This window comes from Ambystoma mexicanum, chromosome 4p (assembly GCF_040938575.1).
Source record: "Ambystoma mexicanum isolate Mex_15411 chromosome 4p, UKY_AmexF1_1, whole genome shotgun sequence".
Lineage (NCBI taxonomy): Eukaryota > Metazoa > Chordata > Amphibia > Caudata > Ambystomatidae > Ambystoma > Ambystoma mexicanum.
The window spans coordinates 106,163,632-106,181,386 of record NC_090927.1 but is presented as its reverse complement, the minus strand read 5'-3'; the positions used below and the strand labels follow the sequence as shown (position 1 = coordinate 106,181,386).

The following is a 17,755-nucleotide window of genomic DNA, read 5'->3' as shown; positions in this document are numbered from 1 at the left end:
TGCAGGTAAGAACTGACGAACCCCTGAAGGCTCCCCGCCGTGTGCACGGTGATAGCGCGCTGCGGGCAGAAGACAGCCCGGGGAGCGGAGCAGCTGGACTAGCCCCGCAGCCCAAACGAAACTAATGCAGTCGGATCCCTAGGGGCACCAATAAACTTAAGCACGTGAGCGCAGAAACAAGAGCACAATCAGGGCCAGCGGCCCTGCAAAGGCAGGCGCGCTGGTGTAGTGGGTGCTGGGAGGCCCCACTGCACAGTGCGCCTGGCGGCATAAGAGGAGCCCCAATCAACAGTGCATATGCAGGCTGGTAAGGCTGACTGATATGAAGTTATAGGGACAGTGTAACACCACAAAGGTGAAAACACAAAGCGCTCCCTGCAGCCCACACAAAGGACAGCAAAGATAATAGAGCAAGCGCCATATGAGACCAGCACAGCAGAGAGGCCCAACAGTGCAGTACCCCATAGAAGAGCACGAGGACCACAACCCAAGCATGGCATGGGGACCCCTGGAGGCCAATGAAACACAGCATACGCCGTGTGAGGGCAAATTACTGGCGGGGAAGCAGTAGGGCCGGAGAAAACTGCAGCAAGCAGCTATACTGTCACAGAGGGGCGGCCCCACCTACTGCCATGCTATGACACTGGCCCGCCCCCACACAAGGGCAGACATGTGGTGGGACCACAGGCTACACATAGCCATATACTGAGGACGGGCTGACGCTGCATCCTAAGCAGTGCTGGCGAAAGGGATCGAGGAGGAACAATGTCTGGAAGAGGCGGCAAACTCAAAAGCAAACAGCCCACGATTGACATTTTTGCTAAGATACAGCAATCCCCCACTACCCCAGCACAAGGTGTGGCTGCCGCATCAGTAGGCGCAGCCTCACCGAGAGACGACCAAATGATCCAAACAACCATCACGGAACTTAAAAGCTCGTGGGGAATAGCGATAGCAGACCTGACAGCCGGACTGGAAACCAAAACAGACGCAGTGGGGATAGAGGTCAACCTGTTGAGACAGGATGTGAACGCTGGCGGAAAGAATGAGCAGCATGGAAAGCGTGGCCAAAACCAATACAGACACCAGCACAGACAATGCCAAGGAGGTCCACATATTGAAGCAGCAGGTGGCCAATCTGGAGAACCGAGCGGAAGAGGCCGAGGGAAGAGCAAGACGCAATAACATACGCGTGATCAGCCTGCCGGAGGGGGAGGAAGGCCAAGATCCCACGGACTACATGCTTATACAGGAAATAGGTGCCAGTAAACTCTTCCAGGGGTTCGCAATCGAGCGCGCACACGGGGCCCCGATGAAGAAACCGCAACCTGGAGCCCCCCCTTGAGCAATTATAGCTAAGGTCCTGAACTACCGGGACAGTGAGAAGACTACCGGGACAGTGAGAAGATTTTGGAATTCTTTCGAAAAGGAGGGACGATAACAAGGGCGTCTGCGACCATCACAGCGTATCCCAATTACACCATGCTGGTGCAAAGACAGCGCTACAACTATGTGGCGATTAAGAGGAGATTGCGCACAGCTGGATTCAAATACATGCTCTTGTATCCTGCAAAGCTCAAAATTCTACACAAAGGAAAAGCACACTTTGACACCGTGGAGGATGTGGCGACATGGCTGTGCGGAACGAGATGGAGAGCAAGGCCAAGAGGAACACGATAAATGATTCAATAGAAAACTTCGAGTGAAGGTGGGGGTGGGGGGGCAGGGACAGAGATTGTAGGACAGATGACAATGGCGCGACCAGGAGTTATAGTAGCGAGAAATCATAACATGTGACACTTGAACATGCCGAACTGGAATATAAATTGTAAAAAGTAAAAGGAGCCGAGTTAAGCGCGCTTAGCCCGATGAGCAAAATAGGAGTCACAAGATGAAGACAACCTACCCCAGGGAGTTAGAGTAGTAGGAACGCCACTAGGGCAATATCTCCCTGCTGAGCCAGGAGTACGGCAATTGCTGGAAAAGGACTAGATGCGGGGGTGCCTGAGATCCAGGGATGGAGCTGGGCAACAAATGGGGAGGGGTAGAGAGGAGGGAGGATTGAAGGGCGAGTTGGGGAGTGTGTTGGGGTTGGGAAGGGAGGTGGGGGGCTTCGGCTGGGGAAGTTGAAGTGTTTATAGTTAAGGGGAGTTTATGTTGGGGAATGAGCCTATATGAAATGAGGAGGACAAAAGTTGGGGAACGCCTATACGCGTTGCGGAGGGAGGAGCGGGATCCTGATATGTCATGGGGGACCTTAGAGTAGTTACTTGGAATGTTAGAGGGCTCAATAATTATTTAAAAAGGAATAAGGTAATGATGTATCTGCGTAGGCAGAAGATAGACATAGCCTTGATACAAGAAACTCACCTCACACAAGAGAAGCTGGAGGTGGTCTGGAAGAAGTGGACGGGGACCGTTGTAGGCGCAACATATTAGGCCTATGCTAGAGGGGTGATTACCTGGGTTGCACTGCATGTCCCGTTTCAGTTGCTGCAATCCACGGTAGAAGCAGATGGGAGGATGGTTATAATAAGAGGGCTGGTGGAAAACAAGGAAATATGTATTATAAACACTTATGCCCCGAATCAAGACACGGCGGCATACTTTTGGACCCTATATAACAAGGTCAGTATATGCTATGGGGGGGGCGGTGATTTGGGGAGGAGATTTTAACTGCGCACTAAACCCGAAAATAGACAGATCAGATGGCAAAATAGATAGGCCCACTCCAGCCGCCAGGATACTGCAAGTCACTGTTAATGGATTTTGGGTTCAAGGATGCATGGAGGTCGCACCATCGACAGGACAGACAATATTCACACTATTCAGCTCCACAAAATGTGCATACCAGGCTGGACTACGTGTTCGTTACAGAGGAGCTCATGGCAGAAGTAACGCAGACAGAATATAAAGCGAGGGTCCTTTCAGACCACTCGCCGCTGATACCGATAAGGCAATACCGACCCGCAAGAGCAAAGATATCGACATGGCACCTTAGAGCAGAGGCATTGAGAGATACTATTTTTAGAGAGGACATGAGAGAGGAAATAATAAGCTATTTTGAGATTAACACAGGCAGCGTTGACACAGCAGGTACGCTCTGGGAGGCCTTTAAAGTGGTAGTGAGGGGGACAGCCATAGCTAAGTCCAAGGGACTACAAGGAGGGATTTTAGTTGAATTACAAGAAGCGGAAGCAGAGCTAGAAATAGTGTTGAGGAGGGGAGGTACTACCAAGGAAGACAATGAAGCAATACTCCAGCTGCAGCAGGAATGCGCGGGACATTGGGAGAGATTGTGCAATCTCAACTATAAAAAGTACATAGAGAGACAGCATGCAGGAGGGGACAAGCCAGGAAGAGCCCTGGCGTGGCTATATAAGAGCAAGACCTCTAGACCCACGATCAGAACGATAACAAGAGAAGATAGGCGCATAGTTGACACCCAAGAAGGAGTTAATCAGGAATTTGCAGATTATTACCAACTCCTGTACGGAGATGGAGAGGAAAGTGAAGGACATTGGTTTGCCGCAGATCAGTGCAGTAGAGCGAGAGGAGCTGGATGCTCCGATCACACTAGAGGAGCTGGAAGAGGTAGTGACACAGCTACCCACCAGCAAGACCCCAGGGGCCGACGGACTCGCTATAGTGAATTTTATAAAATGTACAAGAATGAGGTGCTCCCCCTGCTTTCAGAGATGCTAAACGAAGCATACAAAGTGGGAAGACTAACAGAGACCCTAAGAGAGGTGATTATTATACCACTACCCCAACCAAACAAGCCTGGCCATGCCTGCGGCTCATATATACCCCTGTCAATGTTGAATCAGGATAGTAAAATACTAACAGCGGTCTTGGCAAACAGAATGAGAAGTATAATTGGCAAATGAATACACCCCAACCAGACCAGCTATTAATAGGAACATAAACCAACAATCTCAGACGACTTCACCGAGTCATTGAACACGCAAAACGGGGATGCGGGCGAAATGACAATAGTATCGCTGGACGCAATAAAGGCCTTTGACTGTCAAGTGGCCATGGCTGATTGCGGCCCTTACCAACTATGGAATAGGACCTGGATATCTCAAATGGGCCAAATGACTATATAGCGTGCCGCTAGCTAGGGTTAAAACAGAAGCGTTAATATCAGAGAGGTGGCAACTCAGTAGAGGCACTAGGCAGGGATGCCCGTGGTCCCCTATGCTGTACATTTTGACGCTGGAGCCCCTGGCGATATACCCAAGGCAACAGTATGATATAATAGGCATCAACATAAAAGGGGAACCACATCTAATTTCCTTGTACGCAGACGATATGCTGTCGTACCTACGGTACCCGGAAGAAAAACCTCCAGTATGTCCTGGAAGTGATGGAGCGATTTGCAAGGCTTTCAGGCATAGCTGTGAACCCCAGAAAATCTTGTATACTCCCACTGGGCAGATATAAAGAGATCCCATTAGAGCAGTTACCAGTTTTGCAGATACCATGGGGGATCAGCACGTTCCGCTATCTTGGGATAGACATATATCACACGGTGGAAGCAGAGCATCAATATAACACAGAGAGCTATCATGAAGTTCTGGGTGAAGCTCCCTTTAGCAATGATGGGAGGAGGGGCAATGCTTAAAATGGTGGTCCTGCCAAGACTGTTGCATTATTTTGGGAACATCCCATACTTGATATCTAGGCGATTTTTTGCCAGGATAAATAGCATATGCAGGGAATTCCTCTGGCATGGGACAAAGAACAGGGTGGCCCTTTGGAAGCTACAAAAGCCACATTAAAAAGGGGGTATAAAACTGTCAAACTACGAAATTTACTAAATAGCAAGTCAGCGGCAATATGTAGCTAAATGGCTTTCTGAAGAACCAACCTCAGAAGCTAGGCTGTTCCGATTGGACTGTGCTCCATTCTTCCTAAAAGAAATGATGTGGTTGTCCAGATCAGAGATGGAAGGACGCCCAAAGATGATGATACTTGGGTGGGAGATATGACGTATAGCCTGTCAGATAATGGAGAAACCATCCCTGTGTTCCCCGCAAGTGCCTTTAGTAGCGCTGGAGGGAAAGGAAACGCAACTAAGACTGATGATCAGGAAGCACTGGGAGCCGGTGGGGATAGCAACAATGGGCGATATGTGGCAAGAGGGGAGTAGAAGGGATTTTGATGGGCGGTGGAGGAAACGGGGTTACATGTGGGGCAGTATATTACATATCATCACCTGGTGCGGCGAATCAGGGAGACATGGTCCGAAGTAGTATTAGAAGAGAAACCGGACGCCGCCATAGATACAATATAGGACATAGCGGAAGAGGGACATGGGATATCTAGAATATATGAGTTGATGATGTCCAAAGTGGGGAAGGAAGTGGTACAACTAAGACAGTGGGTGCCCCAATGAGTGATGGGATGTGGGAACGAGCCCAAGGGTACCACAAGAAAGTGTCAAGAAATGCAAGACTACAACAGATACAATTATATATAACCCACAGGGCGTATGACACCCCAGAGGATTCAAAAACACTGGACGACAATCATGCCCCAAATAGGACGAGGAAAACGCCAGAATGGTACATATGTTGTGGTTACGTCCAGTAATAGGAAGATTTCGGGGAGAAATAGCACATAGGCTGGAAGAAAAAAGGATTAAGATAGTGGTGGATACAGTGTGGGCTTGCTTGATAGGAGGGTTTCCTAGACCACGTAAACTCAAGCATGTGAGTATACTGAAAGACCTGGCATGTGTACTTGCAAAGAGGAGAATCGCTATGAGGTGGAAGGCATGCCATAGACCAAGAATAGAAGCATGGTGGAAAGACCTACAGAAATGGGCTGAGGCCGAGACTGCAGTATGGCAGGAAGCAAGCAATGCTGGAGGGAGGAGGAGGCTGACACCTTGCTAGCCTGGAAGCAACTAATCGCTGAACTATTTGGGCCCACACAAGACGGGTCAAGTGACCGGGACCCAACAGAAACCATCGTAGGGGAATCCCCACTGCAAGATGTAGAAGCAGAACATGAGGGAGAGTAGGCTCGGAAGGGTGGGAGGGAATGGGTGAAGTAGTTGACGCGGACAATGTGATGTGTAGTCAAAATGTTACTATATGCACTGCAAGTTTGGTTTGTGTTGTTTGTTGGAATAAAATCAATAAAAAGTAAAAAGAAAAAAAAACTAGCCCCATCACCCATTTTCCCTTCCTAGGTAAGATCATCGAGAAAGCGGTAGCCGCGCAACTGCAGCAACACAGACACCAGCAATCTCCTCCAAACCTGCCAGTCTGGGTTCAGACCCAGATCCAGCACATAGACGGCAACCATACAGGTGGTAGACGACTCCCTAAACATCCTCGATGACAGTCGCCCCTGCCTCCTGGTTCGACTCACTCTCTCGGACGCTTTCAACATGGTTGACCACCAGCCACTCACGAACACCCTACATCAGCCCATGGGGATCAGCGACCATGTCCTACGCTGGTTCCGAGTCTTAACCCACCAACAGTTTGTTCAGTTGGACTCCTCTAGAGCGCCAGTGCTAACCCTCACCTGTGTAGTCCCACAGGGTTCCATCCTCTCCCCAGAGATCTTGAATCTATACTTGAAGCGGCTGGGAGCCCTCCAAGCCACACACAACATACACATACACATACACATACACATACACCAATACGCCGACGAAACACAGCTATCTCTCAAGATCGACTCTATCAAGGACATCAACAGGTTCAAAACCTGTCTCTCGCTGATCCAGTCTTGGATGGCCAGTGCACTTGAATCTCAACCCCTTTAAGACTGAATTCCTACTCCTCACCAACAACACTGAACACCCAGACATACAGACCTGGCTATCAACCATGAACCCTGAGGGTTTCACACCCAAGTTCACTTTCTGTGTCAAGTCCCTCAGGTTGCACATTGATAAACACTTCTACTTCAAGAAACACAGAGCTAAAGAATCTCAGACCGTTTGGCATCAGCTCTCCCTCCTGTGTAATATGAAGCCCTCACGACAGCTTTAAATTCACTGTTCAATCACCAGTCCTATCCCACCTGGATGGGGGAAATGCCATCCTCAAAGGTGCCTGTAATACTCTGGCACCGCTACGTCCTACGAGTAAAAAGAAAACAGCAATAACCAGTGGTTTTCAAATGAGGTATTGGAAGCTAGGAGAATTAAGGGCATGGCTGAACCTAGCTGGAGAAAAAGCCCAGCCAACTCTACTTTGGGGGTGTATAAGGTTGCAGAAAAACGTTTTAAGGAAGCCGTTTTAAAGCCAAAGAAACCAACTTAAATAAACAGATCAGTGCAGCCAAATCAAACTCTCGAGAACCAATGAAATGCAAATGGTCATCAATAATGATTGGTACCAAACAATTCATGACAGATTTGCACATAGAATTAGTTTGCATCAAATCAGGATTTTGGATTGCTTAAGTGAGCTTTCAGATCCGAAATTGGTGACTCCTGCCTCAAGCGCAAAGGAAACCGCCGACTCTCCTACATTTGTTTTTAAGCAAGTACTGGAATCTGAGATCCTTATGATTTTTTATGAAATGAAGCCCACTCACTGCGAGGAGGGTGTATTCCCTGCTTACCGTTTAAAATAATTTTTGCCTTCTTTTGTTTGTTGGGTCACTGGTTTATAAATCGTTCATTCTCACAAGGTCTTGTTCCAGAGTGTCTGAAGGAGGCTTGGATAACGCCCCTATTGAAAAAGGAGAATTTGGATCCTAATGACACATAAGTTATAGGCCAAGAACTAATGTTCCCCATCTGCAGAAAATTCTTAAAAGTGTCGTACACACAATATCAGGAATTTGTGCCAATCAGGTTTTTGGTGAAATCTTGGCACGGAAAGGGAGCTTCTGGACTTGAAGTCTAATATTGTAAGAATTATTGATAAGGTAGGACAAGCATTACTTTTACTTTGTGACTTATCAGCCGCCATTGATTTAGTGAATCATGAGATGTTGACAGAAAGGCTGGTTAAGCTGGGAAGATGCTCAAATAAAGCCGCCAAATGGTTCAAATCTGGTCTTGGACCAAGGATGTCAAGTGTGGGCAAGGACAGATGTCAGTCAAAGCAGGCTCTGCTTAATTGTGGGATCCAGCAGGGTTCATGCCTGCCACCGCTATTATTTAACATTCATTCTAAGCCTTTGTGTGATATCCTAGATGGTCTGGGAGTCTAGTTTGCAAACTATGTGGACGATACCCAGATCATCCTGGAGCTTTCAGAGTCATATACTAAGGATAGAGAGCTCTTTGGTGTCATTAAGGCCAGAAACTTACTAGCCTAAAATGATAAAACCGAAATTCTTATCCTTAGCACTGGTGCCAAACTGAAGAAATTGGGCACCCCAATATGGAGGCTTTTTGATTGAGGGAAAACTATTGGAATCTTTCTGTGTATTCTTAATTAACATTTAAAAAGCATGTCTCATATTTGAGCTTGTAATGTGCACATTTGATTCATTTGTTATGGCAAACTTGTCCATATTTGCCTGAAAAGAATAGGGCTCTAATTGCAGCAGCAACAATAAATACCAAATTGGACTATTGGAATAGTCTTTTGGTTGGCACCTCTCACACAAATATTTTAAAAATGCAAAACAATCCAGAATGGAGTGGTTTGTGCAGTTTGTGGGCTGGGTCAAAGGGCTCATAACTCTGCTGCTCGTCAGAACCTGCACTGGCTCCCTATCTCTGACAGAATACAATTTAGTGTATAAATGCATGGCTAGGGATGCCCCATCCTACTTATGTTCTCGAATTAAGAGAGCTCCTTTTAGGCGCATTTTGCCCTCAAACAAAGACAGTCCACTGGTGCAGCCCCATTTTTCATTGAAGAGGATTGGAGGGTCTACTTTGGCTTCATGGGCTCCCATCATATTGAATGCCTTGCCATGCATGCTCAGATCCATTCCATCAATTGCACAATTCAAAAAAGGCCTCAAAACGTATCTATTTCATAAAGGATCGGATTGACGATGCGTGCAGTCATCTGTTTAATGAGGCCATATGTGTTTTTTGTAGTTTGTCTCGTCAGCGCCCTGAGGCCGTTGGGCATGTTGGTGCTATATAGAATTCTATAGAACAGAAAAGAATAGGTCTCTCATCGTCCTCCATTGTGCCCCTGAGAAGTGTCCTACACGCGGCTGCCCGCCTCATCACGAGTCTATGCAGATACGACCACATTACCCGGGCACTCATCAGCCTTCACTGGCTGCCACTGCACGCACGAATTACCTTCAAGTCTTGCAGCATCATCTAAATGCAGTCGCCCTTAAGTCACCCCGCTACCTCACAGAGAAACTCAACATCTCCAGCAGACAGCGCACCACCAGAAGCCGGGACACGTGCAGACTTGAAATCCACTGCTGCAAAAAGGGAACGGACAAGAAAGCAAGCCTTCTCTGCCTATGCCCAAAGACTATGGAACCAGCACCAGACCCCCCCCCCCACGCTCCTACAATTCAGAAAAGAACTGAAGACCCACCTCTTCAAGGAGTCTCTCCTCCTTAACACCCAGGCCAACACTACGCCCCATGCGCCACCTGACTCGCTAGATGCCGTCCGCTCCCACCACCCCTCCCTCCCAGTCACCGTGTACAGCTGTATCCTTACACTGTACACCTATGTATCATACCCCACCCTGTACATCTGTTCTGTTACCTCTGAAAAGCACCATTATGCATCTGCACTGCTGTATACCTCTGAAACGCGCTCCGTTGTTTCTCAAAGCTAGTTCTGCACTCAATAAATACCATAATAATAATTCATTTGTTGACGCAGTAGGCCAGGTGTTAGTCACACTAGTTAATATTGGGTCAACTAAATATGAGCCATCTAGTTGTGTATGCCCTACACGGGTTAAAAGTGGAATTCATAAAGCAGGAGCTGGAAGTAGCTCCTGGGTGTTGGGAATTTCCTTTTGACCAGGAGTTACTCACCACTACCCAGGAGCAACTAAAGTCTCATGAATTAGTTCATAGCTGTGTACATAAAATGAGTGACAGAAAAATGACTGCTCAAGAAGAACATGAAATTCAGGGGGTTGAAAAATGATACTTTGGTTTTGTGATTTAACATTGACAATTGCACATGTCTTAACAGCTGCACTTGCTTTCTCCCCTCCCTCAATCTGTGACACGCACCCCAAAATACACATGACATAAGCCCCTTTATCCATGTCTAGATTGCTCTATTCCATTTGGTGATTCTGCAGCCTTTTACATTTCTTTACTTTTACTTTCTCTTTACATCACTTTGCCTTTTATTTCCTGTCTAGATTTCTTTCTGGTCATTTCTTCTGACTTGCAGCTACCTCTCGCTTAGTCGCTTCTCGTCTTTGCCGGTACATTAATAACTGCGCTTACATCTGGGAGGATACATGGTTCGGGAGGATAACTCAGGGGCAACATGCTCGCCTTGGAAGCAAGACAAGGAGCAACACAGGTTCGATCCCCGGGACAGCGATTAGAAACCTCTGGTATTAAGGGCGTTATAAATAACCTGTCATATCATATATTTCATTTAGTGCATTGATCCCTTATGCAGTCTCTTTACCGACACATTTTTATCTCTGCTGCCACCTCTTTCTGCAATGCCACCTTACTCGCTCTCTGCAGCAGAACGAGCAGATTATACAAAAGGTTGCCATGTATCTAAAATCCACATGAGATGCAAACTAAAACTGTGTGTCCAGTACATAAGGCTAAAAATGCTTCAAATGTCTTCTAGAGGTTTTCTAATGCATCCCCAGGCACATAGGTATATTTGTGTAGCACTTATTTGGGAGCCAAAAGTATCTCCTGGTAGCGTTAAATATCATGCTAACCAGACTCTAAACCCAGGAGCTAAATAGCCCTGTGCAACAAACCCTGCCCTATCTCTTAACTTACAACTGTAATTTCTAGAGCTGGGGAGAGCAGACAGGGGGAAGGCGAGGAGGAGGCAAGGAGAAGGAATAGGTGGGGAAAGGGAGGTAAGGAAAATTTGAAACATTTGTATCTTTTCTGAAATTCAAATAAAAAGCAGTATATAAAAAAAGGAAATTTGCATTTAACAAAACCAGATCAATCTGTATGTATGACATTCTTTCTATATAGGACAGCCGGTTGCAACAATAACTGCTTCATCAGCAACAATCTACTATTTATGACGCAGAGGCCTGCATCCACAGAGTCCAGTATCACCAGCATGGTGCTTTGTGCCATCAAGACCCCTTCTTTGTATATGTTTTCACCTTCTGTTCAGCGTCTCTTCAGGTAGGAACTCAGACTATGCACCTTTTCCTAAAGGTCCCTTTCATAACAGGTCATTTTAGCAGAAGTATCGGCTGCTCCCAAAACTAGTGAAGAAGCATAACCTTTTCTTTATGTGCCATCCAGCTATCTCATCTCCTTTTCCGGGGGCAGCATCTAGGTAGAAGCGGAGTAGTTTCACTGTCACTTCATTGCTGTAGTCACAATAGGGTTAGGCCTTGGAAGATTATGAAAAACACACAGGAGCATTGTCAGATGCCTTATACTTTTTGTCAGGGCAACTAATCCAATTAGCAGTGGTGTGGAACGTGAGGCCCATGACATTTATCATCCGATCTTTGATATTGTGGGCAAAATAGGAAGCAGCCGACTTGTTAAGTGTTTTTCGTAAGGGTTTTTCCAATTACTCTGAATACTGAGCATGCACATTCAATTTCATGTGATGTGGCACAGTTGAAATCCCACGGTTTCATCCACAGGTAGCAATGCTGGCAGCACATAGGCTGGAGTATCCTTTGGAGAGGTTACACAATCCCATGATATCATCAGCCCTTATAGTCATCTGAAGACTCAGGATATGGTGGGTTTCAGATAGTTTTTAAGCCATGCCCTGCTGCAGAGTACAAAACTGCTTCACTTTAAGATTTTATCAACTGAGGGTAGTGGGGGTGCCCCCTTGACAAAGGCACAATGAAGGGATGATGAGACCTCGAAAAGACAAACCATGCAGACACTGAGACCTTGAATGAAGGCATAACCGAGACTTGGCCTAGGGCTATGACCTAGTCCTAGACTTGGACTCTTTTGGCAAGGATTGGTGACGACTCCACGCCGACTCGTTGTCAACAACTGTGTCACAAGGCGCATTGTTGGAAACTCTGCAACCAATATAAGGAGAGGACAATCCTCTAAGGACTACTCTCTCAACACTGTCTACTCCAGAGCCAGTAGCACCTCAGACAGTGCTGGTAACATTGCTGCCAATCCTTCCTCCAAAACTGGTATTTCTTTGTTAGTCCACTGCTCCTCCGACCACACTGCATTACTAGTTATTTACAAACTAGCTGAAGATTTGGAAGCAGTTCTGTAGGATACCTTGCATTTCATTTCCCTCGTCATTGCAGTGTGTTTAAGGGCCCTTGATGGGCTTTGCAGCCATTGCAAGTGTCTCGTCTCTCTGTCCTGCCTTTTTCTTAAAGATTTAACTTTGTAGAGATGGCAGGAATTCTCCATAGGGCGGTGTGGGCAGTCAAATGGGTATCTTGACTGCCGCCCAGAACAGCAAGTTGTCCACTGATCCCTGGCAGAGATGTACCCACACAGCCTGCGATAGTTGAGCAGCGGCACTCTCCAGGGTGTTCGCTCCAATAGGTTGGAAAAGAATCAGAATTGAAAGAGCACCAAGTGGATAATGGGGTGCATTTGCTTTTAAAAAGTCAAGTGTTTCTATAGCTACACTACCGAATGAAAATAGGAAACAAGATTTTTTCTATTTATTTTTTAATTTGAAAGTTCTGGGTATTCCCAGCACGAGAAAGGGAAATGGTCGAAAGAATGAGAATCTAGAAAACATTCAATCAATAATGAAGAATTTGAGGTGTGTCCTGTGTCAGTGCCCACGTGTTTTCTTTGAAATTTTAGTTCCTCTAAAAGACGGAAGAGCCCAAAGCAGACTCTTTGCCGGTCTCTTGGTGTCCCTGCTATAAGCAATGCATAGTTGCACCGTCCATTTTCATCTCATTTAACACCCTTTTTTCATCTTTTCTATGTTTGGTTACGTTCTTGCTCCACTTTTTCCGCTTCATCAGGTCTCTCGCCTTTCACTTTTGGTCTCACAAACTTTCACTGAAAATCGCTGCTGTACTTCTCTCCTCAACAAGCGCTTCTCGTTACCTTGCTCTTTCTTGCCCCCTCTACCTCTTCTAATTATACTATTTAGTCACGCTCTACTTTCACCTTTGATCACCCAGCTATCATCCTTCACATCTAGCCCTCTCTCCATGCAACTCTTTCTTGATATCCTCTAAATCACCCCCCCCCCCCCGCACCCTCATTCACCATCCTCCACCACATTCTCTGTATCTTTAATCATTATCCTTTCCTTCTCCTGCAGAAATCATACTTGCTTCTTTCTGGGGAATTTCCTTCTTACATAAACATGCACGCCCCCTGATGTGTATCTTGTGCAGAGGGCCACAGGCCAGTGCCCATCTTCTACTTAAGACCGGAAAAGCCAATTGTGAAGGATGTAGGAGGGTAGGTTAAAAAAAAGTAATGGCTGCCACGTGAATAGTTCTCCCAGCTTCAACCAGTCCCCGAACCATAACATCCAGTTATGAAACAAGAATAAATATGTACACATGGTTTGAATAACTTGGAGCTAAGTGGCTTCTACTTGTAGCTTAGAAGAGCACGATAAACTTAAAACATAACACAGACTACTCACTCTACACCTCTTTTGGCCATTTTGGAGTCCCATAAAAATACATCTTAATCACATATATAAATTAGTTTTTTTTTTTTTTTTTAAGAACTGTACAAATCTATGCAATTTGTGCCCATTATGGAATTTACAAGACTTAAACTTCGGTGTCATCACATGATTAATACTGAGCCCATTCATTTTGTATTTGTGCAGCTTCAAATGTAGTAACCCGACAAGGAATATCACACTTTCTAAGGCAGATATTAGTCCTCTATAATGTCCTTCTGTCAACACATTATATATGCCGGAAAATGTAATTGCATTCCTTTCATGTTGAAGCTAGATTTGCAGCACACTGTACATACTAATAGATTCCTGTTCTCCAGATGTAGTCACTAGATCTTAATCAAATCGTCATTTATTTCCTTTTATACATGCTTTAATATGCATGTGAATGAAGGCTGAAACTTTCAGCACTGAGTCAACAGAATACAAAGGATTACAAGCAAGAAATCAATGACATGGAAATATTGGATAGGTGGGAAATGTAAAGCAGAATACAATACACAGAATAAATTCAATTAAAATAGACTTACCTAAAGTTACCTTCTTTTTCCGACCCTTTTTGCGCTTGGGTGTGGGCTCACCATCAGGGGAAAGTGGCAACTTTCTCTTGCTTTGTAACGTACCCTCCTCGTTTTCTTTTGTATTGTCCTCAACCGATACTGTGCTGACTTCTATCTGCACTGTGCCATCTTCAGCCAATATTGTGCAGTTGTCTATAGTCTGTATCGTGCCGTCCTCAGCCTGCAACACTGCGCCGTCCTCAGCCTGCAACACCGCGCCGTCCTCAGCCTGTAACACTGCGCCGTCCTCAGCCTGCAACACCGCGCCGTCCTCAGCCTGCAACACCGCGCCATCCACAGCCTGCAGTATCGCGCCATCCACAGCCTGCAGTATCGCGCCATCCACAGCCTGCAGTATCGCGCCGTCCACAGCCTGCAGTATTGCGCCATCCACAGCCTGAGGTATTGTGAGGCCGTCGTCCTGCATCACTGTGATGTGCTCTACCTGTGGCATCACAACATCCTCAGGCTGAGGTACGGGAACATCTTCAGCTTGTGGCATGAGGACATCCTCAGTTTGTGGTTCAGGGACATCCTCAACATGTATATTGCCATCCTGGTTGCATATGTTGCTCTGGTCATGCATTACACTGACCTCCGTTTGCAACATGTTGCTGGCATGCATCACATCATCGCCAGGCTGCATAGTGCAGTGCGTAATCTGTACTATATTTTCCTGGTTCTGTAACTGCATGATGTGGTCCACTGCCTGCATTGTTTTATCTTCTGTCTGCGCAGTACAGTCCTCGGCAGGCACAGTGTAATCCTCAGTTTGTAATGTGTCTTCTTCAGTATGTATTATGTGGTACACATGGTCATCAGTCTGTATGGTGTGGTGCGCAAGCTGCACATGGATGCCCATGGAAGGGGATGTGGTTAGCACCTCCTCATAATATACATCTTGATAAGCCACTGTGTCCAAAGGGGCAACACTGATATTATGCATATCTCCTGCATTGGGTTCGGCAACCCCCAACAGAATCCCCTGGTCAGTCGCATTGGCGTCAGATAACATGCTCTGCGAAGGGTTCCCAGGGTCCTCGGTTTCAGTTGCTATTCCCATGACATATACACTGGCTGTTGCACTCTCCTCCTGGTCAGAGGGGTCCATCAATGTTGCTGGTGAATCCAGGGGATGGTTTCCCCTTCCACATAGCTCACCTAGTCAACATCTGGAAAAGAGAAACAGTAACAAGGATTATGAATTAGTACAATCTGATCTGTCTTTTTCAAGTAATAAAAGCTACAAAGTAACAGTTACCTACAGTATTTGGGGCGCTTGAAAATGAATGTTTAAAGTGTATCTCTATTTACATGGAATTTTATCTTTGGTGGAGATAGAGGCATGAGTGTTGAGGCCTGCAGCCTAACACTAGCCCATTTTTCATTGTTCAACCCTGCTCGTCTATGTGCAAAATAAATTTAAATATATTTTACGAGAATATTAAACTGAGTAAAACTATTGCAAAAAGTTTTTGGTGAAAAAAGCATAAGGGAATTTTTAAAAAATTAAATAATTCGAGGAAATACACAAGTAAAAAATGAAATACTGAACAAAGTTCCATTTGACAATTGCCATTAAGCATACTGTTAGGAAAATAAACTTTTATGAATAAAGTATTAATCAAATGCCCGAAAAGAGTGTAAGCCAACTTGTGTCCTGTGTTTTACGTTCGGTCGCTTTTGAAAGGCTGAATCTGAAATATCAACAAAGTTTATTATTCCATTTGGAAATACAAAAAAAAATAAAAAAATCAATTAAGCAGATATTTAGGGAATCAATGAACAATTTGAAGTCCCAACTTTACCCGGCAACATTTCAATGTTCATTTGCACTCAATTTAAATAAAGTGTGGCATAATTAATATTTAAAATGACTGCAGATTTGGAGCTAGTTCTTGTTGTGTTAATTCTGTGTGATTTATTTAAAACAATTACTATCAGTACTTGGCTTCTAATAGACAAAATAGCAGTTTAAATTGTCCTTCATATTTTGGCCTGGTGGCAATCATTTTAAGTATTGATATACGAAACACAGGCTATGTGTGTGCTTACACTCAGTTTACGGTCATTTATTTTCCTAACATTAGGATTATTGCAAGTTGTCAAATGGAACTTTGTTCAATATTTCTCTTTTAACTTTTGCATATATTCTAAAATAAATATATTAATCCTAGCATGTCAATATTTGATTCTCTAATACATTTGATGGAAAAAACAAGATTTTTTTAAAAACATAATAGTTTGACTCATTTCACTTTTTTAATATATACGTTTATGTTTTAGATTATTTGGCGCATAGACACAAACTGGGTTTAAGCAAGTTTTCTGCAGCCAGTACTAAAATGTTTTTAATTCAAGTTTATCTAGTAGCTCACTGTAAAATATTAGCTCATTTAGATTAACACTGGCAGTAGCGCATAGTTGCAGACTAATAAACTTGCCAAGCAAGAAGATTATCCACCAACCCAGTATTCAAGCGGCACTTACTATCGGAAATACACTTCCTGATAAAAGAAAGAATGGGTCTGAAAAGCACTGCTCACAGCCATTTCTGGTATCACAAAATAAGAACCTCCAGCAGGTCTTTGAAATGCATGCAAATGCGTCAGGCATCAAACGGTCATTGTAAACCAGCTATTTCCACACTATAACTGAAAACAGGATCCCGTTCGTATTAGCAATAGCAACAAAAGCAAGTGAGTATACTCCGTTAATGACTGCAGTAAGGATTAGCGTCTCTTCTTCATCTGTGAACCCTTCAGCCCACTTGAAATCTAATGGAGTGGAAGCGATCAATCTCTTATTCACAATGCCTTAACATTCCCATTTGAAACTTTCACCTGGCCTTTGAATTTACAATCACACATTATCTGCCGATTGCTTGCTAATTTGTCACATGAGTACAGATCAATATGCAACCAAAGCATGCCCTGCTATGCATTTATAATCTTAGTGAAGTTTTATTCCTTTAAAGATAGTAACATTGACTCATATTAAATCAACCTACATGCATACATTAAAAAGCCAGAGATAAATACTGAAAGCTCATACCTCACACCATTCAAAAGGCTTCATCATTATACTGGAGTCTCGGAAGATGAAGTCGACTTGCAGCCCGCTGCTAATACATTTCCATACATTTGCTTGGATCCCAATCTAATGTCACACTTTCTGAAATTAAATATAAAGAAAAAGAATGCAATAACTACCCTTTTTCCTCTAAGCATTTTGATCAACAGGTGGGCGGTTAGCAAACAAAAGCAACTTTGCCCGCATCTATGTTGACACACAGACCCCTTACCTTTTATAAATCAGATGCTGCCTTACAGAAAATCATGTTACACACTGCATTCTGCAAAGGTCGTGTGAGGTGTAAAGAACAAACATACCCCGAGCATTAAGCATTAGGCAACGCTAATTCCAAGCATGCGAT

General features: G+C 44.8%; 1 protein-coding gene across 3 annotated transcripts in view; it reads right to left on the bottom strand.

The window, feature by feature from the left end:
- The window catches only part of GTF3C2 (general transcription factor IIIC subunit 2), a 1,345,710-nt gene that overhangs the window by 1,274,611 nt on the left and 53,344 nt on the right, over positions 1–17,755 (bottom strand). For 2 of the 3 annotated variants that reach the window (XM_069605484.1, XM_069605482.1), the window contains exons 2-3: positions 17,374–17,493; positions 14,290–15,491 (exon numbers count right to left, since the gene is read on the bottom strand). In XM_069605484.1, the coding sequence (XP_069461585.1) occupies positions 14,290–15,430 (1,141 nt within the window). In that variant the 5' untranslated portion in view covers positions 15,431–15,491; positions 17,374–17,493. The remainder of the gene's footprint in view (positions 1–14,289; positions 15,492–17,373; positions 17,494–17,755) is intronic. The other variant, XM_069605483.1, reaches the window with a different exon arrangement.